Source organism: Diabrotica virgifera, chromosome 7, assembly GCF_917563875.1.
Source record: "Diabrotica virgifera virgifera chromosome 7, PGI_DIABVI_V3a".
Lineage (NCBI taxonomy): Eukaryota > Metazoa > Arthropoda > Insecta > Coleoptera > Chrysomelidae > Diabrotica > Diabrotica virgifera.
The window spans coordinates 148827578-148853377 of NC_065449.1; the positions used below are offsets into that span (position 1 = coordinate 148827578).

The 25800-nt window shown below is 31.7% G+C and overlaps 1 protein-coding gene across 1 annotated transcript; it reads left to right on the forward strand.

Moving 5' to 3' along the window:
- The first annotated feature begins 258 nt into the window (after positions 1-258).
- LOC114334003 (synaptobrevin) lies at positions 259-24631 on the forward strand. Its single transcript, XM_050656992.1, has 3 exons — positions 259-306; positions 7736-7955; positions 24561-24631. The coding sequence occupies exons 1-3, from the start codon at positions 259-261 to the stop codon at positions 24629-24631; spliced, it is 339 nt and encodes a 112-aa protein (XP_050512949.1).
- Positions 24632-25800: the final 1169 nt, after the last annotated feature.

A 25800-nucleotide genomic window follows, 5' to 3' on the forward strand; every position in this document is an offset into this window, starting at 1 on the left:
TGAATTATTATTATTCTATGCGATGATTACGATAGTTACCATTTTCACAATTAATTTAATTTCAACACCACTAAAAATGACAACAAATAAAAAAGATTGTCCAATATTTTTGACATGAAAACAAAAGTTTAAAATCATGGCAGAACAAACCCAACGGATATTGCAATAATAGTCGTAGGTAATTATTAACACCAATATAAAATAAAATTTTAAACCTTTCACTGCAGGAAACCACCCGTACACCAGTAACAGTAAATAATGTTTGTGCCTAATAAACGCATAGACGAGAAGGGAAAAGATACTCAAGTAAAATACGTAATCATAATTCATTCATGTCAGAGTATTTGTTTACTTAAGGGTAATTATCATAAATTCGAGTAAAAGATTCACTTTATAGGAGTAAAACTGCTTGATCCAGCAAGTTGTGTTTTTGTTGGAGCCAAACTGCTAAGTTGCGTTTTATGTGTGTTAATTTATGTTTCTACTATTCTACTCGTCAAGGAGCGTGATTTAATGTTTATTTAACTATTTTGAGTGTCGCTTTAGTTTACAACATAAAATCGATTGGATGGCATGCCAAGCGTAATTCAATCTACTTCAAAGAAAAAAATTAGGAAGGAACAACAGAATGTAATATAATTTTGACGGAGTAAGTTCATCATTTCAGGACGAGAATAATTATTTTTTCAGTAATAACATAATATTTGATTTTTGAGATTTCTCTAGCTGTTCATGAAATAATTAAAATTTTATATAAAAAATGGTTATCTCATTTAAAATAAATATTATTATTTACCAAACCTTCGGTTTGGCGCCCCTTTGAGGTTACGCCCGCGTGCGCCGCACGCGTTGCACGCCCGGTTACGGGGGCCCTGTAAAACACGAATCAATGTATGGATACTTAATTGAGATGACGGAAAATTACAATAATTGTTTTAGTTTTTAGTATATTAAAAAATGCGGTCTGTCGCACAGCCCCGTATCTAATAGTTTGATATAATATTTTCGTTGAACTGGCAACGTTGTCCTAGAAATTGGAATGATACTTGTGACAAGATCAACTTACACAACTTGAAAAACACGATTTTCGGTTATAAAAGTTGTACCTTGTACCAGTTTTATTTGACGCGAAGTGTACCTACTTAGATTTTTTTAATTTGTCTAGAACTTTGAACAAAGTTTTCTTAAAACTTGGCACTTAACACCCCTTGTGTTCCAAGGGCCTCATTTGCATTTTACGCTTGAAGTAAGAATTTTACGAAAAAATCACAAGAATAACTTTTGTCTTAAGGGGGTAGACGCAAAATCTTGATCAAATGCTATTTAAATGCATTCATTTTTTTCGAATCCTGAGAAAACTAAATAAGTATTTTTGAAAAATTTAAACGCTGAATGAAAGAATACATTATTAGCGAGGCCCGAAAGTCCCTGAGAACTTCTATAATGTTTATAGAGTTACAGGGGTGAAAAAAAAATAGAAAATTGAGTGTGATTTTTAATTTTAAATATTTCATTCAAAAGAAACTTATTGTTTATTCTAAAGGACTTTCGGCGACCCTCGATAATAATGTAATCTTTCATTCTGCGTTTAAATTTTTCAAAAATATTTATCAGTTTTCTCAGGAGTCGAAAAAAAAAATGAATACATTTAAATAGCATTGGACCAAGATTTTGCGCTATTTATTGTATTTCTTGTTTTTGTTGTCAAGATGTCTTTTCTATTTTCTGTATATAGGGGAGTGCATATAGATTTTCACTTCGGAAAAAATCAAACAAGATAGAACTTTTTGTAATTTGAGTAAGAAATGTTTAATAAACAACATATCAAAAAGTTCTACTCGAAAAGTGGGTGCTTCATTTTTTATTAAATAAATGAACTGCGAAATTAGATGTTTTTTAAGTAACTCCGAAAATATAAATTTAGAGAAAAACTGACTTAACCATTGAAAAATTCAGAAAATTTTACAAGAAAAACCTTATATAAAAATTGTTCTAAAATTAAATCTGTAGCTTCTATAATTTTTTATTTATAACGCTAAAGTCACCCTTCTCACAAACATTGGCGCACTGTAAACTAGCGTTCGGAGACGTGCACGGTTGAGTTATTTTAATGTAATTCTTTCACTAATGGCTCAAATGAAATTTTACAAACTGGACATGAAAGAAGAATAATTAAGCTATCTTATGGTTATAATAAAAAGAAATAAAATGTATGGGCATAAGTACGGTGTGGGCTGAAAGTGAGACTTACATGAATTGTGTTTAAAAATGATTTAAAAATGTGTAACTAATACAATTTTCCTTATAAAACTCTCAATTTTGCAAAACTTACCTTTCAAACATCTTACTAAACGATGTTTCATTCAAAAAAATCTCAAAAATTTAATTCACATGATATGACGTGTCAAAAATTGTAATTTTTGAAAACTTCGTAGTTTTACAGAATTACCACCACTTTAAGACGGTATTACTTAAGTTTGAACAGCTTTATTACAATTTTATAGGTGCTTTTTTAAATCTTAGTATGTAGTCTTTAAAATTATTTTACTTTAGAAATGAAATAAACTATTTGTTTTTGAGAAAATTAAGAAAGATAACAAAAATGTAATACAAAAACCGAAAATTACCAGCTAAAAAAATGTTTATACAAAGTGATCAACACTTTTTTCTGTAAAACTTACCTAAAATACATTTAATAATAAGCTTCAACAATAATAAATGTTCAACAAAAAAACACTTTTAGCTCTTATACAGTATGTCTGCGTAACTTGGAACCTATTAATAACTTTTTTATTATCAGTTTTACGAAAAAAAGTTATTCTTTATAAAATACTCTGCAACGTAGGTATATAATCTAAGGTACAATCATCGAATATCAAATTTTATTAATTTTATACGAGGTATGTCAAAAAACATGAATTTCACTCAAGAGTAAAGTACCTTTATATTTCACAATATCGAAAATTGTCATTAAGGAAAGTTGTGTCTAATTAAAAAAGATGTTGCCGTGTTCAATTACATCCTTCTAATTAAAATATTGTGAATAATAAAGGCACTTCACTCTTAAGAAAAATTCATATTTTTTACATACCTCGTATACAATTGAAAAAGTTTGATATCTGATGGTTCTATATTGGATTTTAGACCAGGTAGAGCATTTTATGAAGAATAACTTTTTTTCGTAAAATAGATAATAAAATTTTTTTCCATGTGGTCCCTAGCTACGCAATCATACTGTATAAGAGCCAGGGCCGCGTTTAGGTCAATTGACGCCCTAGGCAATTCTCTAGTAGCCGCCCTTCTAACATGTACCTACCATTTTTTGCGAAAAAAAAATTGCAAAAATTTTTATTTAAGTAAGAATACACTAAAAATGGATTTAAACTACGATGTTTATATACCTATAACTGAAAAAATCGTCACTCCAGTTCGATCACATCAGAGAATTCTTTTCAAAAAAAGACTTTAAAAAAAAAAAATTCTTATCAAATTCGACTAATTGTTAACGCGTTTTTGCGTCATACTTGATGGGAAATTATTTTTAATTCTTGACATTTTCGAAAATGAGTTTTCAGCGGACACGTTGGCAATTGGGATGGACAAATAAATGTGCAAAGCAATGTCAAAATTAGGGAAAATATCTTTCAATCCACTTAGTGCAGTCACCGAAGGTTTTCACCTCCGATTTTGTTAAACCTCCATTGATTTTCATGAAAATTGGTGAGTAGTTAGAGGATAGCTCAAGGAACAAAGGTGGCATGATGCCAACTTGCGCTTTTACTGTGGTGGTGGATACCACCCCTTCTCAGGGGTGAAAATTATTATTTTTTAAATAATACCATAAATCGATAGAGAGACAAATTCTAAGCAAAATTTGTTATATAAAGTTATTAATATAAATCAATACTTTTTGAATTATTAAAGATCAAAGATTTTATTTTTTTCGTAAAAAAAAGCATGTTTTATCTATATATGTTTTTCACGTATAACTCAAAAACTATAAGCTTTTGTTATTATTACCAAAATTAAAGATAATAAAAATCTGAATACACTCCTCAAAAGAACTAAACTAATGTCAATTAAAAGTGAGTTATGGGTAATTGAATGTATATTTTTTTCGACAAGTACGCAAATATAAGTATTCAAGCTTAAATAACGGGAAAACGATGCATTTTATAAAATATACCTGTAAAATATAATGATTTTAACAATTTTGACCGGTTTAGAATTCATATTTTTGAAAAAAAGATATAATTTAAAAAAATCAGAATTTTTTAAATTATCGGAATTTTCATATTCTTTTTATAATAACTCCAAAAATATTCAATATACGTAAAAACTGATATACATATGTATAACCAAATTTTAGTTTTTTCTGTATCAAATATTTTACCTTTTTACTATTTCTGTAGGGTAAAAAATAACCGAGATAGAAACGTTTAAAGCTTATATTTTGCTGCGAAAACCATATAACCAGGGCCATTCAACCTTTTATTTTTAAAAAAGTAAGGGGTTTAAAAGACTATTCAACGTGGTTTAATAGCCATTAAAATAAACTTTCAAATGGTTTTTAGACAAACCTGATATCGTAAAAATTAACGAAGTAATTAAAAAAAAACAATAACTTTTTTGGAAAAATTTTTAAAAGATAGATTTTGAAAAATATTTGATGCATAAATTTTAATGCTATCAACTTGTTCGAGGGCTCATTTTATAAATATTTTTAACTACTTTGACAAATGTTTAATAAGATTATGTTATAAAATGTATCATTTTCACGTTATTTAAACTTGAATAGGTACTTAGATTTGCGTACTCGCCGAAAAAAATATACATTCAATTATCTATTATAACTCACTTTTAGTTAACATTAAAAGGTTTTTCCAGTAAGGAGTTTATTTCATTTTTTATTAGCTTCAATTTTGGTAATAGTAACAATAACTTTTTGGTAAAATCTTATAGTTTGTGAGTTATTTATGAAAAATCGGTTAAAAACATGCATTTTTCTCATGAAAATTAAAATCTTTGATCTTTAATAACTCAAAAAGTTTTGATTTATTTTAATAACTTTATGTAACAAATTTTGCTTAGAATTTGTCCCTCTATCTAATTTTGGGGATATTTTTAATAAAATAATTTTCACCCCCGAGAAGGGGTGGCATCCACCTCCACGGTAAAAGTGCAAGTTGACACCATGTCACCTTTGTTTCTTGAGATATCCTCTAACCACTCACCAATTTTCATGCAAATCGATGGAGGTTCAACGAAATCGGAGGTAATAGCTCATATCTACATTCAGTGACTGCACTAACTCTTCTTATGTCAATTAGTGATTTTATTGTGATATCGAAATGACCCCTTAAGTGAATGCATTCATGTATGAATGATGTATTTTGGTCGTCTTTATTTTGTATCAGATTTTCAGCTTCTTTAATAATTTCTTCATTGCTTAATTTTAACAAGTCTGTTAATATGTAAGTAACACGAAAACGTTGATAAATAAGTCGATAAGATTCCAGACGTCTATTCAGGTGTCTTATTAGAGTGTCGATTATAATATAGAATGTGTTGATTTTCATCTCATCACTAGCTGAAAAGTTTAGTTCATCATCGGCCTCCTCGTCTAATTGAATTTTTCTTTTTCTCTTCTTATTTCTTTATATGTTTTATTTGGGCCGAATTTTTTGGCTTAAAGTAAAGTAAGTTTTGCTAAAGTAATTTGAAAAAGCTTCATAATCTTTATTGACAGAACCCAGATTCATAATTTTTATATACAAATATTTTTTGTACAGTATTCTTGCCGCCCTCTCATAATGTGCCGCCCTAGGCAACTGCCTATATTGCCTAATGGATAAAGCTGCCCTGATAAGAGCTTCTGTATAAGAATTTTCAAATTGTAATGCAATATTCGGATTCAGCATATTCAAAAACAAAATACAAACATATTTGATCAAAGTAAAATGATGAATTCAGCCATATTTTTAAAATTATTTATACAAAACAATTGCTATTGTTTAAACAATTAATAAACAATTAGCAGCCAAATCTGCGAGTAGAACTTTTTACTTTAACATGTATATAAACTAACAAAAAAAGTTTTAGAAAAATATAAGCTTGTTTGAATTATTCCGAAACAATGCATGTTTTCGTTCTAATTGAACTCCCCTAATAGGTGTTTTGCTCTGTTTATATACATTCACCGCTACAAAATTCCGCCACCCAAAATTTTTGATTACGTTTGACAATTTATAACTTTCTTATTTGTACTCCGATTTTCAAGATTCTTGTATCAGTTTGTAGGTACATGTATTGATGTCGTTATTCCGGTAACAAAACATTTTTGCTTAGATGGGATTATACTGGCGTGAATGGAAGCGTTATATTTTCTACTAACTTTAAAAAAATCTGTGGAAAAGTTGGAGGACTGATTTTGTTTCATACTCCTTTTGTATTATCCTGGAGGTATCACTAATGTTTTGTTTTTTGAATTATCCGAATATCTCTTTTCTTGTAAGAGCTGTAAATAAAAACACTGCTTTGAAGGTTTTTTAAATTAAAAATGACAAACTCACTAAAATTAACAAAACAAAATTAACAACAAAACGAAACAATTCAATTGCGGGTATGTCCACCTCTTGCAGCAGACTGCTTGCAATCTGTTTGGCATCGAATAAAGATGTGTTATCCTTGCCTGGCGAATAGCCCGATATTCCTCTACTAGGGCCATAGCCATAACTGTACCAAATTTTCTGGAGTACTAGGATGACGGCAAATAGCTTTTTTAATTCATCCCATAAATGCTAAATAGGATTGAGATATGGGCTGCATGCGGGCCATTCTAATCTATCAATCCAACCTCTATTTTATGAGTCCATCAGTGTTTTTATTTACAAAAAATGGTACAGATCTTACAAGAAAAGAGATATTCGGATAATAATTCAAAAAACAAAATTTTAGTGATGCCTCCGGGATAATTTGACAGGACTATGAAACAGAATCCAGCTCTTCCATTTTTTTTCACAAAATATTTTAAAGTTAGGAGAAAATACAACGCTTCCATTCACCCCTGGATAATGCCATGCAAGCAAAATTTTTGTGTTACCGGAATAATACCAAACGATATCAATACATGTACCTACAAACTGATGTAAGAATCTTGAAAATCGGAGTAAAAATAATCAAGTTATAAATTATCAAACTTAATAAAAAATTTTGGGCGGCGGAATTTTGTTCCGGTGAGTGTAGTTCCTTATACAAATTTTCTTTGAGTTTTAGCATTTCTTTTCAATTTTCTATAAAATTTCCATGTTCATCTTTTAGTCCTATAATTTCTTTTTGCTTTGTCATTCTTCTTTTTAAAAACCTTCACCCCTCTGTTTTTTTCAATATTTTTCGCTAGTCATAACTGGTGTTGTGGTCAAGTATGTTTGGTTTTGACAGTTTTCTTGTAGTTTTATTTATGTGTGTATTCAATTATGTTCCTTTGCCTTGCTCTTATAAGTTCTCTGTATACTAATATATCTCTTTCTTAAGGTTCTATCTTGTATCGAAGGTTGGATATCAACATGGCAATTCTTATTTAACTTGCAGCAGCTCTAAATAGTTGGTTAGAGCTCAGACTAATATTTGAAGTAATTTTTATTAATATTGTAAACACAAGATTTATCGAAAAACATTATGTTCTGATCATGATTAGTTATATGTTTTCAAAGTTCTTAAACTCTTACTTTTGCAGGTGAATGAAGTTGTGGGTATTATGAGAGTAAACGTCGAGAAAGTTCTAGAGAGGGACCAGAAACTTTCAGAGCTCGATAGTCGAGCTGATGCCCTTCAAGAAGGCGGCAAAAGGTTCGAGCAGCAAGCACAAAAGTTGAAACGAAAGTATTGGTGGAAAAATATAAAGATGATGATTATTATGGGGGTTATAGGCCTCATTATTTTAATTATCATTATAAGTAAGTAAAACTTATCTTATCGCTATATGTAAGTATTATTGTATAAAATAATTATAGTTGAAATTTAACTGGTTGTATTTATGGTACTACTATAGTATGCAGTCTACCTGTGTTTATAGGGTGAGGCAGATAACTGGCCTATTAGAAATATCTCGAGAACTAAAGGCAACAGAATCATGAAAATTGGAATAAAGGGGTTTTGAAGGATGATCTATTAAATACAAATATTTTCAACTCTTTGCAACTTCCGGTTATACCGGAAGTTGCATATAACTTCGTTTTTTTAAATGGGACACCCTGTATATTTTTACATTTTTGGATTCACTTCGATGTCTTCTTTCTTAAAATATGAGGTGTTGTAATATTATACAGGGTATTTTAAAAGATAATTACGTTTTTTTATTAATTTCGTAGCAATATTCACACCCTGTAGAATTGTAGTAGTTTGACATCTAAAACTCTACTTACGTTCAAATGATTTTTAATATACTGTACTATTGTTAAGAATCATTAGTATAGCTAAATTTTTAATTTTAGTATACAGGGTTGGTCGAAACTCGGAATGTGTATTTTCTGTGTTTTCTTAAATGGAACACCCTGTATTTTGGTATTGTAGTGAAATGATATTTTACAGTACTTTTTTATTTTTTAAGCATTCCCTATACCTAACTGCTTTAATTTGTGAGTTATTGGTGATTCAAGCTAAACATTAATTGCAACAAAAAATACGTAAAATTTTATTAGGTTGGCCGTGAAAATACTCAATCCCAAATAATTTTTCAGAAATAAATACATGTTAATCCAGACTGGTCCTTAAAATTACCAATAATGGTTTAGCTATCAAAATACCTACGTAGTTAAGATTGTGGGTGCGATTAAAAATTAAGCACAAATTAAAGCAGTTAGGTATAGGGAATGCTTAAGAAGTAAAAAAGTACCATAAAATATCAATTCATTACAATACTAAAATACAGGATGTTCCATTTAAGAAAACTCAGAAAATACTCATTCCGAGTTTCGACCAACCCTGTATACTAAAATTAAAAATTTAGCTATACTAATGATTCTTAACAATAGTAGACTATATTAAAAATCATTTGAACGTAAGTAGAATTTTAGATGTCAAACTACTACAATTCTACAGGGTGTGAATGTTGCTACGAAATTAATAAAAAAACGTAATTATCTTTTAAAATACCCTGTATAATATTACAAAACCTCATATTTTAAGAAAGAAGACATCGAAGAGAATCCAAAAATGTAAAAATATACAGGGTGTCCCATTTAAAAAAAGGAAGTTATATGCAACTTCCGGTATAACCGGAAGTTGCAAAGAGTTGAAAATATTTCTATTTAATAGATCATCCTTCAAAACCCCTTTATTCCAATTTTCATGATTCTGTTGCCTTTAGTTCTCGAGATATTTCTAATAGGCCCTTTATTTGTCTCACCCTGTATAGTTCTATTATAGTGTGCGGTGTACCGATCGCAATGTGAAAATTCTTGAAGGATTTGTGCAAAATAATGAAATGTAAGAAAATACTTGCATAAATATTTATTCGCAAGTATGTAATATACATTTGGAGGAAAATAAATGTAAAACGAACTAATAATTTGGAGTATGTCATATGCAAGTATGTAATATACATTTGGAGGAAAATAAATGTAAAACGAACTAATAATTTACAAAAAATGCACCCCAATTATTTACAAAAAGATTTATATGTAACCTAATTATTTACAAAACGATACAGCTTAATTATTATTAGGGAAAAAGTTCATGTACTTTAATTTAAGAGAGAAAGGCAGTCAATGATTCTAGCTTAAAAAAGTCATGCAGCCGCAGGCACCCTAACCAAAATTATGGTGTTATTTATATAATAATGAAGAAATAATTTTATTGTAAATTCCTGAAAATGTGTATTACTACATACTTAGCAAATAAATAGACCTGGATCCCGCGTACCAAAAAAAAGTTGATCAATAGCCAGCTGAAAATTTGTTAATAGCTTAAGTGGAAACAGTAGCGATCAACAGGTAGCGAAAACGCGTTCCAAGATTGCGGCTGTAATTTTGAATATTTTTCGAGATATTTGGCACACGTATTCGTAATATAAAAAAGAATGGCGGTACAAAAATATATTAATATGTGGAAATTACTCTGTAATTAAATACAATATTAAAAAAACGAGCCTGTACCGCCATTAAGAAGAACAAAAAAATACACTTTCTTCAAATAAACTTTTTTATCCGATGCCTAGATCTTGTGTCATTTTGAACTACTAAAATTTTTTATTTCATTAGTAGTTCCAAAATGACACAAAATCTAGGCATCGGATAAAAAAGTTTATTTGAAGAAAGTGTATTTTTTGTGCTTCTTAATGGCGGTACAGGCTCGTTTTTTTAATATTGTATTTAATTACAGAGTAATTTCCACATATTAATATATTTTTCAAATTGGGCTCTGTACCGCCATTCTTTATTATATTACGAATACGTGTGCCAAATATCTCAAAAAATATTCAAAATTACAGCCGCAATCTTGGAACTCGTTTTTGCTACCTGTTGATCGCTACTGTTTCCTCTTAACGGTGTCTAGTCGGACAAACTTTGATGTATGGGAACACTGGAACAGGGGAAGTTTTAATTGTTTAACAGGTTAAAAATTTGGAACGTCAGACTACGAAAACGGTCCATGTATTTTGTCGGACAGAACTTCCAATTTATTTGTTACCATTTGATTAAACTCTAATGCAAAAATCAGACTGGTGTTTATCACCCACTGGGCATTTTAATAAGTGGAACACGAAGAACATGTCAAATGACAAGAATCATGTTGGTTAGTAATAGCAGTCTGATTTTTGCACACGAGTTTAATGAAAGGGTAACAAATCAATTGGATGTTCTGTCCGACAAAATACATGGGACGTTTTCGTAATCTTACGTTCCAAATTTTTAAACTGTTTCACAATTAAAACTTCCCCTGTTCCAGTGTTCAAAATTTTCAGGTTGCTATTAATCAACTTTTTTTTGGTACGCGGGATCCAGGTCTAAAACATTTTGCCTACAATGGTTTTCTGTCTTTTATTATTGTGTGCAAACCCTTCTGAGAAAAGATTAGGTACGGTATTGTTTAGCCACACAGGTAGATCGAAAGCTATAGAAGAAACGCGACGGTAGACCGCGTACTATACTGGCATTGTTTTATTTCTTTACAACAAAGTTTCAAGATTGTCTATTTATTGTATGTTATTTAAATGCCATTGTCGTACTTAAAATGACGATAAAATTAAAGAACTCCTGAACAAGAACAAAAGTAATCAGCTTGTCCAAGGTAATTATGGTGAACAACAAATTAATACAATGTATGCAAGACAGAAGCACTAGCAAGCGACTAAAATTCACAGGAAGAATGTTACGGGTGACATTCACTCCCCAAGTAAAAGAACCCTGGGTTTAAGTCCAATAATGAAGAAGAGGGTAAGAGGAACATAAATCCAAATTTTACACCTCAAAACGGCCAATTACTGAGCTAAGGATAATTTTTTTTGTATTTCGAGAACGATTTGCGAAGTGGAAATAGTAGCGTAAAAATAAACGTATTTTCAACTGTAGTTGTGGTTAATTCCCATTAAAGATAGTAAAAAATATTAAAATGACACAAGAAAATTCACTGGTGTGCAAAATTAACCCAACACTCAAAGGGTACCCCCCGTTAAGATAGGCAAAATGCCCTCACTCCCAGAATTCAATATATTTATTTTTTTTACGTTCTATGCAATTAAAAAATGAGATAACGCGGATTTTTAGATCGCCACCCCCTTACCCCTCCCCCCACAGCCAAAAAGGTAGATTTTTAGATTTAATTTTTTTTAGTTGGGTTGCAATTGATTTAAAAATTTCAAAAAATTCACACATGTATCTGATACTTTTACAAAACATGTCCATTTTTTATGGACCCGTAGGTCGAGTGTACATAACCTCAAATTTTTTTTAACTTTTTTAAAGCTTATAACTTTTTCTTGGAGGGGGCTATTTTTTTTTGCATTTGGTAAATTTTATCAAAAGCTATCTCTCTGATTTTTTTAAGATTTTTCCGTTAACTGCGCCATCTTGAAAAATCCGGAAAACTGTTTTTTTAGGGGGTTTTTGGGGATTTTCTCCATTTTATAGACTGCAACATAGATCAACTCAAGGTTTTGTTAATAGATTATGTAGAATTTGAAATAACTGAGTATTTTACGACTATCAAAAATTGGGCAAAATACCCCAAGCCCCCCAAAAACAATGTTTTTTTAAAGTTATATAGGGGTTTTTGTTGGCTTAATGATATTTTTTGAGAGCGATACAGCCTAAAAATTTTGAATTTTTTTCATTTTTTTACGTTATGTGATTAAAAAATAAGACTCATCGCATTTTTAGCCCACCAATCCCTCCCCCTGTCCCACAAAAACGTCATTTCTTTTATTTTTTTATTTAGTTAAAGTTTTGTAAGGGTTTTGCGGGTCTAATCATATTTTTTGAGGTCGATACAGCCTGAATATTTTTTTTATTTTTTTACGTTCTATGTGATTAAAAAATTATGACTCACCGCAATTTTAGCCCACTTCCCCTATTACCCCTCCCCACAGCCAAAAACGTAAATTTTTCGATTTAATTTTTTTAAGTTGGCTTGCAATTAAATCGAAAATGTTGTTCTAAAGCTATTTCTTTGTGGCATTTTTGTAATTAACTATTCTAAATGGGAAATAAGCCACAATTTAACTAAAAAATGATTTTATTTTCCATCTGTAATGCGTTAGAGAGAATTCGATAATCTGTGACGCACTGAAAAAAGGGTTCGGGGCGATCTATATAAATAAGTCAGATTAAATTAAATTATTAGATATTTTTAAGATAAGATTTTTTACTAAGCTACATTTTTGTTTAATTTATTAATATTTTGTATTTTTACAACGTGGTGGACGTCGAAACCTTAATAAAATCATTTTTTAGTTAAATGGTGGCTTATTTCCCATTTAGAATAGTTAATAATTATTAAATTATAAATTACAAAAAGTACATTTTAATATATCATACTTCTTGTAGTTTTGTGAATCAAAACATTTTGTCCTTTGTTCATTAGTTTGTATTTAGTAGGTACCCTAATATTACCTTACATTATACATATTCTAATTATCAAACATCTGCTTGTACCATCTACATAACCTATATGTATCTCTGCCTATAATGACACTTTGCTTCACGTTTACTGCCACATAAAACACCATAAAAAGAATGAGGAAAGTATTACCAAAGAATATATAGCTCCGTATAGGTATATTCATAGAGTATTCGGAGAGTTATATTCGTTGGTATTACACTTAACAGTTCTAAAGTCTTCATCGCTGTCTTCGTCTATTACAGGTATAACATCTGTATTGTCAGTTTTGCAAGATATTCTGCTGGCATGATGATTTTTGTAGAATATCTTCCATGCCATAAATATTATACTATGGCAGCTACATGCGAACAACAGAACAGCCTATGGTTATGTTGCCGATTGCGCAACTCGCATCTACAAGATATATACAAGACATAGATATCTATCGTTTAATGTTTTCTAAACCATCTACATTTGGCTCATAATGCAAATAGTCCACGACGTATGCTTGTCCCCGTTAGGTAAATTATTCCGATTCGTTTTTTTGCACAAACTTACTCAAAAACAGGTCCTTTAAACAAATTCACCTGTACCGCGGTCGGAAAATTGTTTAAACAATTTTTTAAACGAATTCAAAAAATCAATTTTTTCACTTCGGACAAATCTGTTTTAGATTATCTGGATCAACCTGAACAAAAAAGGTCTCTAAAATTGACTGTTGTCGGTTACACGCGATTTAAAATTTGAAAAACGCGAAAATGGCCATTTTCAAGGCTTAATAACTCGATTAAAAATTATTATTAGGAAAGTCAGCAAGTGACCAAATCAAAGTTTAAAGCCCCCCCTACAAGAGCCTGAAGAAATTTTGTCATTATTTTATTACTAACTATTAATTTTAATAATTAAAAATGAGCGCTAAGCACGTATTGAGGCGGTGCGGTCGTCCGCGAGAGAGATGTACAATTCATTGGACGTTCTAAAAAATATCGATAAAACAAGTATCGATCGAAGTCAAAAATACGTTTTAAAAAAATAAAAGAGGAATTTTGAGGTTATGTGTACACTTGACCTACGGGTCTATAAAAAATAGATATGTTTTTTAAAAGCATCATAAAATGTTGAAATTAATTGTAACTTAACTAAATAAAAAAATAGAAGAATTGTCGTTTTTGTGGGGCAGGGGGAGGGGGTGGTGGGCTAAAAATGCGATTAGTCTTATTTTTTAATCACATATAAAGTAAAAAAATGAAAAAAATTCAAAATTTTTAGGCTGTATCGACCTCAAAAAATATCATTAAGCCAACAAAAACCCTTATATAACTTAAAAAAACATGGTTTTTGGGGGGCTTGGGGTGTATTGCCCAATTTTTGATAGTCCTAAAATACTCAGTTATTTCAAATTCTACATAATCTATTAACAAAACCTTGAGTTGATCTATGTTGCAGTCTATAAAATGGAGAAAATCCCCAAAAACCCCCTAAAAAAACAGTTTTCCGGATTTTTCAAGATGGCGCAGGTAACCGAAAAATCTGAAAAAAATCAGAGAGATAGCTTTTGGTAAAATACACAAAATGCAAAAAAAATTGGACCTGCAGCCCCCTCCAAGAAAAAGTTATAAGCTTTAAAAAAGTTAAAAAAATTTTTGAGGTTATGTACACTTGACCTAGGGGTCCATAAAAAATGGACATGTTTTGTAAAAGTCTCAGATACATGTGTAAACTTTTTGAAATTTTTAAATCAATTGCAACCCAACTAAAAAAAATTAAATCTAAAAATCTACCTTTTTGGCTGTGGGGGGAGGGGTAAGGGGGGTGGCGACCTAAAAATCCGCGTTATCTCATTTTTTAATTGCATAGAACGTAAAAAAATAAATATATTGAATTCTGGGAGTGAGGGCATTTTGCCTATCTTAACGGGGTACCCTTTATCCTAAAAACTGGCGTTTAAAAAAGTTTAAGATGTTGCCAATTGTATATTTAAAAATAAACAAATTTTAAAAGTCAAATTTATTACAATTCAAGAATATTACACAGAAATAAGAAAAAAAATTAAAAATGTGCAAAAAATCTACAAGATATATTCAAAATATAGAAACAATATTTACATATTTTTAATTTAAACATTTTTTTATGAAAAACTGTATTGAGTAGAGTGTATTATCTCCACGAGCCCTAATTACGGCCCTCGTTCGATCAGGAATACTTCCGATAAAGGCAGCGAAGTCTGCCTGAGGGATTTGCACCCATTCGTCGCAAACTGCCTGTTCCAAATCATTCATGGTTTTAAACTGACCATGGTTACGTCGAATACATCGTCCCAGAGTATGCATGCTCTATTGGATTTAAGTCTGGACTCCTTGGGGGCCGTGGTAATAAACGAATCCCAATTTCATCCAAGTAATCCCGTTTTATTCTTGCGATGTGTGGACAAGCATTGCCTTGCATCTGACGAAAGTTGTCTGCAACAAATAGGGCAAATGACACTACCACTACATGATCTTTCAATCATTGCTCAATACACTGTTAAGCGTTCAAATTCCCCCCTTGAATTGTAAAAAGTTATGTAGGAGCCTCTAGGGAAATGCCTGCCCACACCATTATACCACCTCCACCAAATTGAACTCTCGGAGTAAAACAACATTACTGATTACGTTCACCAACTCTTCTCCAAATCATAGGCCGCCCATCTGATTTGTATCTGTTAGATCTTGATTAATCCGTGAAAAGCACAGCACTCCGATCTTCAACATACCGATTAAGTTGTTCGCAAGCAATGTGTAAAACTTTGCCTCCGATGATTTGCTGTTAATAGAGGTCCCGTGACAGGTATTCTGGAACGTAACTCGTATATTCATTTAAGGCCGGCCATTGGTAATGTTATAAGTATAGGCGATCCCATCACCTTTATAAATAGACCAGTAAGTATGTGAGAAAAAACGTATATTTTTGGATGTGAGAGGTGGCATTCGGATTTTTGCAGATAAAGTTAGGTGACACCTTCAGTAATAATAATTGACTTATGCTCCTTCTCAAATATGCCCGGAACATTAATAAAAAAATTAAAATATTTAAAAATTTCGAAAAACATCGATTTTTTCTTTTTTTTTTGCTTATAACTTTAAAACGATTCGTTTTGGAACAGAGTCGTAGAGAAATACAATAAAGATAATTGAATTTTGTATGATATACGACTGGTAAAAAATGTCTAAGGTATTACCTTTTCTGCAATACATATAGCAATAAATACAAAATAAGGGGGCAAAATAAGTCTGTTGTTATTCAATATTTTTTAACCACTTTGGTGGCACTTAGAACCTTAGTAATTCGCTTAGGAAATTCTTTGTAACATACTGAAATTGTGTACCAAATTTCATTAAAATCGACCTAATAAATTTTGCATAATAAATTTGCAATCTACCTAAATGTTTTTAAAAAAGTTCAAATGTTTTAAAATCTCTGAACAAAAAGTAAACCATTTAGAAGTTGGCTAATTTTTTTACATATAAAGAGGTGCTCTATCTATCTAATACACTTTACAGAATTAAAATAGGTTTATTTAAGGGGCCCCAGCAATGTTTTAAATTTAAAAACAATTTTTTGGCTTATAAACAAATAGCTTTGTTTAATACTAAAAAAATTAATTTTTAGCAATGCAAATAGTTAAAACCGGTATAATTTGACTTAAACTTTCAAATGATGTCAGCAAAATTGCTATTTTATTTTTTAACCAACGTTATTCGAGTTCAAAAATTGCAATTTCTCGATTTTTTTAAAGTTCCACCGGGTTTATCTCGAAAACTATGCCTCCTACGAAAAAACTTGTAAGAACATTTTTTGCTTAGAATTGCCCAAGAAATACAAAAAAATGTTTGCGAAAAATCGATGTTATGTAATTCCTCAAGTTCTTTGTTTATAACAATCTTATCGACATCCGGATCAACTGTTACCCAAAAAATTCGTGTTCTACGGGTCAAAATACATAAAAAAACTTGGGTAAGTCCATCTAAATAAAGGAGCCCGTAGCAGTCGTAGCACCCCCTCCTGGCCACAGCACTAATTTGTTTATAAGCCAAAAATTGTTTATAACTTTAAAACATTGCTGAGGCTGCTTAAATAATGCGATTTCAATTCTGTAAAGTGCATTAGACAGGTGGAGTACTTCTTTATATGCAAAAAAATTGACAAATCTTTGTATATTCTAGTTTTTGTTGTGCAAGATTTTAAAAAAATTTTATTTTTTAAAAAAAGTTTAGATTGTAAAAGTATTATGCAAGATTTAGTAAGTCAATTTTAATGAAATTTGGTGTACGGTTTTAGCACATTACAAAAATTTTCTAAGCGAATTAGGAAGGTTCCAAGTGTAACCTAAGTGATGTAAAATCATTGAATAAGGACAGGCTTGTTTTGCCCCCTTATTTTATATTTATTGCTATTTTGAAGCAAGGGTGATAAATTAAGACATTTTTGACCAACCGCATCTGATAGAAAATTTAATTATCTTTGTTTTATTCCTATACGACTTTGTTCTAAAATGAACAGTTTTTAAGTTATAAGCAAAAAAAGTAAAAAAAAAACGAAATTTTTTGAAATTTTTAAATATTTTATTTTTTTTATTAATGTTCCGGGCATATTTGAGAAGGAGCATAAATCAATTATTATTAACGAAGTTATGGCCTAACTTTATCCGCAAAAATCTGAATGCCACCTCTCACATCCACCTAAAAACAGATCCTTACTGGTCTAAAAGTACACCACTCATAATCTAGAGTCTAGAGCATATATGTATAGCGAAAAATGCTTAACCTACTAACAATATATCTCGCTAATTACAGCCATATTTTTGCTATCGTACCTATTGTGTATTGTTTATAAAAAAATGTGAAAGTTTTGCTTTTTTCTTAATAAATATAAGAGCGTTTATATCTAAATTACTCAAGTATTTATTTAAATGAATTTCATGATAAAATTCCGTCTAGAACTAGAATATATGTAATGGAAGGATGTAACGTTAAAAAAATGTGAATTAATAAAGTACTTTTTGCGTGGTGTACTTTTAAAATAAATTTCTGCAATTAATAGAAATTGGCATGTGAAACGTAAATATTGGACATAGAATACGAAAAAAGTATAGGAATCTGTAAGAATCTAAGCGCTACGAAAAAAATTACAGAAATATGAAAAATTCAGGAGCGTAATGGCCCGTTTGAAACTTTCCTTTAAAAATTTCGGTACTTGACGAATATGAGTTTACTAAACAGTTTGCAAGCGAGAGTAATAAAAAAAGGAAACGGCGCATATCATATCCTTAGGAGTTGCCTTACTATGGCATGGGAAAATTTTTATCTCACATGACGTCACCCTCCCACCGCAAGCCCCGCCCACTACAAAGCCACGTCCACCGACCAATGGGAACATAGTCACGCCCGCCGACCAATGAGAACTTAGCCCCGCCCACCGATCAATGAGAACGAAGCCCCGCCCACCGACCAATGAGAACGAAGCTACGTCACAAAGGTCCGCTCATTAAGATGACCATCTGTTCTTCTTCTTTTTGTTTGCCATGTTGTTGTCAATTCTTCTGTTTCGATTATCAATTATTAGTCCTTTCGTATTGTTACAGTTCTTCTTCTTATCTGTCAAATGAGACAAAGGTCTTGCTTATCTGCCAAAATGTTGTCTGTCACGTGAGACAAAAATATTGCCAAAACGGCACTATATCGTATCTCCGTTATTATTAATCCGATCGTGGCGTAAGACGGCTCGTTGGAAAGGGGAGGGGGTAACGAATACGTTGAGATAAAAACAAAGATGGCAGCATTGCTAAAACGGCATTACAGCATATCTTCGTTGCTATTGGTCCGATTTTGACGTATGGGGTGTCAAATGAAAGCGGTGGTGACAAAGAAGCCAACTGTCACTTCTTCTTCTTCTTTTCATTTGCCAATTCTTCTTTTCCGTATAGTGCCTAACAGAACGTGACATTTGACCTATGACGTGACATTCGACGTAGGATACACAAGATATTGCCCAATTCATAAATAAATCAATTTTTAATATATTACAACATTTTAATAAAAATAGACAATTAGACAAATTTGAGTGATATAATTGTTCTTCCCTGGTATAATTTTATAATATTTGGACATGAGAAGTAGGTAACAAACTATGATGAACCAATATGCGAAATATGTAGATTTCTCCAATACTTTTGGTCTATATTTTACCACGAGATACGAGCACAGTATTTATCCGAGTAAAATTTTCAGCGAGACCCCGTCATTAAACCGCCTAGAAAATTAAAAGTTCGCATCTGATATATAAAACGATTTCGAGTCGTCTTAGCGAGGCCGCAGACTGCAGACTGTTTAGTCGGGTTGGGCTGTTCCTATCTCCTAGCGTTAGTTGTCGGCTGAGACTGAATCGGTGTAATGTGCGCACCTGCATACCTCTCTGTACTGATTAAGAACCCAACTAAACTATCGGCCGACTAAAAAGTCTGTAGTCTGCGGCCTCGCTTAGATATATATTGCGTTATTTCTCCGATAGAGGCAGCATCTTTTGGGAAAGAATCTTTTCTCTCTGTTCTACTGCTAGTAGGGGACCTCTCTTTCATACAACGGCCGGCCTTAAGCGTCTTCGAACGATATGAATGGAAACTCTGTTTCTATAAACATCATTTAATCGTTGAACAAGCACTAGTGCCGATAATGTGCAATCGCGTATCACTTGCAACCTAAGAATGCGATCTTCAACTGGACTTCTGGTTCTTCGTCTACCTTGACCTGGCCTCCTGGTCCTGATGTATTGTTGTGTTTCCTAAAACCTTGTATTGCATCAAACACTGTACTTCTAGAAATTCCTCAATCATTTGCGATGTAACGAATGCTCCGTCCATCATCCTGTAAAGCAACAGCTAGTGCTACTTCTTCTGGTGTACCAGTTTTTAGTACCAGTGTTAAACAGAAGACAACACAAAAACCTACAGCCGAATTTATAACCACGTCCAATAACACAATAAACTTAAATTAAGCAATTAATTAAAATTAAGCAACTTAAATTAGGCAAAACTAGCAGTATCAAGCACGAAAGCTGGAGAAATCAGAAGCATTCCACATCTAGATGTAAAACCTGTAATCAAGAACTTGGTAATCAATGCTTGGCAAACGAAGTGGAATCAATCAACATCCAAATTGCGAGAAGTAAAACATTCAATACTACCTTGGAAATCAACCCCAAATAAGCGATTACATCAAACCATTCTCTCTCGTCTGAGAATAGGCCACACCGCCATCACGCATAAACATCTGCTGGAGAGTGAAGCAAAACCACAGTGCTACGTATGTGATATTGTGCTCAGTGTTCGCCACATTTTACTGGAGTGTCCTCTCTATTGCATGGAGAGACTTCAATATAAACTACAAGACACCTTACAAGCAATATTAAGTGACAGAACTGATATGAACAATTTGACATCATACTTGTATTCTATAAATGTACTAAATAAATTGTAAACCTTTCAATTGTATTGCGCAAATGACCCTTTGAGGTTGAGGCATAAATAAATAAAAAAAGCTTAAATTAATGCTGTTTCATTTAAGCCACTATTTCACATTAATAACAAAACGTCCATTAGAAGCGTTATTGTTCGCACAAAACAGATTCAAATAAGAAAGAAATGTTATCGCAAATAATGCATAAAATACAATTCGAACAAATTAAATAAATTTTGATCTAAACCCAAAAAAGACAAACAAATCCGGAGTGTCCGGTTAATTTTGCACACCAGTGTTAGTCCAGAAAACCACTGCGCATCCGCTAGGAAAAATATTCTAATTCTGATTTTTGCACAATCTTACTCAAAAAGGACCCCTTTTAACAAATTTGCATGTTGCCAAGACCAAAAGTTGTCAAAAATTTTTTAAACTTATTTTTTTGTTTTTTTCCTAAAATTATTTTTTTTTGCATGGAGCAAATTTTTTTTAGGTTTTTTGGATCATTCTAAACAGAAAAGGTCTTAGTGACTTTTCTCTAAAGTTGATAGTTTTTGACATATAAGCGATTAAAAATTGAAAAATTGCGAAATCGGCCATTTTTAACCTCAAAAACTATGTGAAAAACTGAAAATTTGAATGTTGCCAGGGTAGGTAGATTTCTTTAAACATCGATTAATGAAATCCCGAAGAGTTTTTTGCAATACAATATCAAAAACCCCTTTGTTTTTTAATTGCCAATCAAGCGTGCGCGACACTATTTTCCACAGTTGCATGTGTATACAGTGCCGGCAAAAAAAATCTTTACATTGCCAAATAAATCACCAAATTTGAAGACAATTTGCATACGTTCTGTCTGCGCTTGGAGGGGAGAGTAGGGGAGGGGGAATAGCATACTTACGACGGCAATTATCTGCAGTTTACGGACCGCTTAGCTTATTTAGGATATTCTGCGCGTTTGCACTGTAAACAGTTGGCTTTGTGTGAGTAGTCAGTGTTAAACTTCGTCTCATTTACTGCGTAAAGTTTGTGATCGTCAAATTCTAAATTGAACTGACAAATATTGGTCGAAAGAAACTCACAAAAGAGGAGAAGGTTCGTGGTTTAACATTACTGGAGAAAGGGGACTCTGTAAATACCGTAGCACGTGATATTGGTGCTTCAAGAGAGGCTATTTATCAACTGAAACGTGGCCGCCGAACGTTTAAGTTGATAAATAGCCCCTTTTGAAGCACCAATATCACGTTATACAGTAATTACAGAGTCTCCTTTCTCCAGTAATGTTAAAGCAAGAACCTTCTCCTCTTTTGTGAGTTTCTTTCGACCCATATTTGTCAGTTCAATTTAGAATTTGACGATCTCAAACTTTATGCGGTAAATAAGACGAAGTTTAACACTGACTACCCGCACAAAGCCAACTGTTTACAGTGCAAACACCCAGAATACCCTAAATAAGCCAAGTGGTCCGTAAATTACAGATAATTGCCGTCGCAAGTACGCTATTCCCCCTCCCCTAGCATCCCCTCCAAGCGCAGACAGAACGCATGCAAATTGTCTTAACATTTGGTGATTTATTTGGCAATGTAAAGATTTTTTTTGCCGGCACTGTACAGTATGGTGCAAATGAAAGGAATAAATTCGTTATTTCGTAAACCGGTGACTTTAGAAAAATCCCAAAACAGGTCGGTTTTTATTTTTAAGTTATGATATTCTGGCATATATAGTAACTAGTGACGTCATACGTCTGGGCGTGATGACGTAATCGATGATTTTTTTAAATGAGAATACGGGTCGTGTGCTGGCTCATTTGAAAGGTTCTTCAATTCTCTATTCAGTAATATAAACATGTACATAATTATTTATACAGGGTGTCCAAAAAATTTTTATTAAATTAAATCATTTGGCAAATTGACAAAAAATTAAATTATTGGACACCCTGTATAAATAATTATGTAAATGTTTATATTACTGAATAGAGAATTAAAGAACCTTTCAAATGAGCTAGCACACGACCTCAATTCTCATTTAAAAAAACCATCGATTACGTCATCACGCCCAGATGGATGACGTCACTAGTATACCATATATGTCACAATATCATAACTTAAAAATTCGCCGGTTTACTAAATAACGAATTTATTCCTTTCATTTGCACCATACTGCATACACATGCAACGGTGGAAAATAGTGTCGCGCACGCTTGATTAGCAATTACAAAACAAAGGAGTTTTGAATATTGTACATATTGCAAAAAACTCTTCGGGATTTTATCAATCGATGTTTAAAGAATATCTACCTACCTTGGCAACATTCAAATTTTCAGTTTTTCACATAGTTTTTGAGGGTTAAAAATGGCCGATTTCGCAATTTTTCAATTATTAATCGCATATATGTCAAAAACTATCAACTTTAGAGAAAAGTCACTAAATACCTTTTCTGTTTGGAATGATCCAAAAAACCTAAAAAAATTCCATGCAAAAAAGATAAATTTGGGAAAAAACAAAAAAAAAACGTTTAAAAAATCTTTGACCAACTTTTGGTCCTGGCAACATGCAAATTTGTTAAAAGGGGTCCTTTTTGAGTAAGATTGTGCAAAAAATTCGAATTAGAATATTTTTCCTAGCGGATGCGCAGTGGCTTTCTGGACTAACACTGGTGTGCAAAATTAACCGGACACTCCGGATTTGTTTGTCGTTTTTTGTGTTTAGATCAAAATTTATTTAATTTGTTCGAATTGTATTTTATGCATTATTTACGATAACATTTTTTTCTTATTTGAACCTGTTTTGTGCGAACAATAACGCTTCTAATGGACGTTTTGCTATTAACGTGAAATAGTGGCTTAAATGAAATAGCATTAATTTAAGTTTTTTTTTTTATTTATTTATGCCTCAACCTCAAAGGGTCATTGGCGCAATACAATTAAAAGGTTTACAATTTATTTAGTACATTAAGGGACGGTTGTTCGAAAGCTAATCAAGAAGTTGATTATAATTAAGTCTCCTTAACAACCATCAAATAACAACACCCCTCATTTGTACGTCAATCAGTTGATTGTAATCAATTATGTCAATTATCATTATGATAATTAACATAATTGATTGATTAATTAATTATTAATTATTAATTAACATAACAATTATTAACATAACTGATTAATAATAAATCTCATAATTGTAATCAATTATGTTTTCAGCAACCCAAAGTTGACATTGACAGTTGCGTGACAGTAATTAACTATTTGATAAAGATCAGTTGATTTCATTTTTGATTAGCGTTCGAACAACCGGCCCTTATAGAATACAAGTGTGATGTCAAATTGTTCATATCAGTTCTGTCACTTAATATTGCTTGTAACGTGTCTTGTAGTTTATATTGAAGTCTCTCCATGCAATAGAAAGGACACTCCAGTAAAATGTGGCGAACACTGAGCACAATATCACATACGTAGCACTGTGGTTTTGCTTCACTCTCCAGCAGATGTTTATGCGTGATAGCGGTGTGGCCTATTCTCAGACGAGAGAGAATGGTTTGATGTAATCGCTTATTTGGGGTTGATTTCCAAGGTAGTATTGAATGTTTTACTTCTCGCAGTTTGGATGTTGATTGATTCCACTTCGTTTGTCAGCATTGATTACCAAGTTCTTGATTACAGGTTTTACATCTAGATGTGGAATGCTTCTGATTTCTACAGCTTCCGTGCTTAATACTGCTAGTTTTGCCTAATTTAAGTTGCTAGTTTTGCTTAATTTAAGTTTATTGTGTTATTGGACGTGGTTATAATGTTTGATCAACTGATTGAAAATCTTTGACCAACTTTTGGTCCTGGCAACATGCACATTTGTTAAAAGGGGCCCTTTTTGAGTAAGATTGTGCAAAAAATCCGAATTAGAATATTTTTCCTAGCGGATGCGCAGCGGCTTTCTGGACTCTGTAGCTTCCGAACAATATTAAAAAAAATTTTTGTTTTAGTTTCCATTGCTAATGCAGTTAAGGGCGACGACACCACATCCTCAAGCGTAACGTCGGCTCCTCCAAAATGAAATTAAATGTTTACGGATCTTTCTGTATTTGATTATATATTCTGTATTTGATTATATATATTTATTGTTGCATTATACTTAAAAATAAGAACAAAATATTTTACAATTCTATGTTTGCTTTATGTCATTATTTTAAATATATTATTCCATAGAATATGGTGTTTCTGTTTAAAAAGTGAACACCTATCAGTTGTGTAAGTATTGAGAATTTGTTTTTCATTATTATGGGCATAGGCGCAAAATGTCGCCTGTCAAAATGTTCAATGTGTTTTAAATGTATTCATTTTTTTTTTCGAATCCTGAGAAAACTAATAAATATTTTTGAAAAATATAAACGCAGAATGAAAGATTACATTATTACTGAGGGCCGAAAGTCCCTTAAAACTTCTATAATGTTGATTTTAATAAGTTACAGGGGTGAAAATAAATTAGAAAATTTAGTGTGATTTTTAATTGCAAATATTTCATTCAAAAGAAACTTTTTGGTTATTCTAAGGGACTTTCGGCAATAACGTGCGTAATCTTTTATTCTGCGATTAAATATTTATTAGTTTTCCCAGGATTCGAAAAAACATGAATGCATTTAAAACACATTGAAAATTTTGACAGGCAACATTTTACGCCTTTCCACTTAAAAGTCGTAAAAAAAATTATGTGACAACCTAGCCATCGAAAAAATCGTAATTAACTTCAAATTTTCATTTAATTAACGCTGGTTGGAAATTTGTCCATTTTAAAAATTGCAAATACATATGTCAATAACATTTATGATTGGTTATTATCAATGTTAAGGTTGTTTGTAAACAAATTGTTTTGTTCAAAATATTATTAATAAAATTTTAAACAAAGTTTTTTATTTTTAGTTTATATAATATCTCATTCGCAGTTTTAAAATTTAAGTTATTGTGCTTGATGTTATTATCAAATCTACAGTATTGTGTGTTTTTGTGTCTTTTATTGCGTTTCTGCGTTTCTTAATAATTATTTAGCTTCTTGTATTGTGACAAATTCTTTTTTACTGAACATATTGACAGACTTTATTGAGCAGCTAGGCTGGTGTTTTCGGTTTATTTAGAATCATAACGTTCTACGTACTGAATGCGTAAACCCACATTTGAGGGGTGTAAAATCAAAGTCGGCAATCTCCCATTTCCATAATTTGGGAAAAC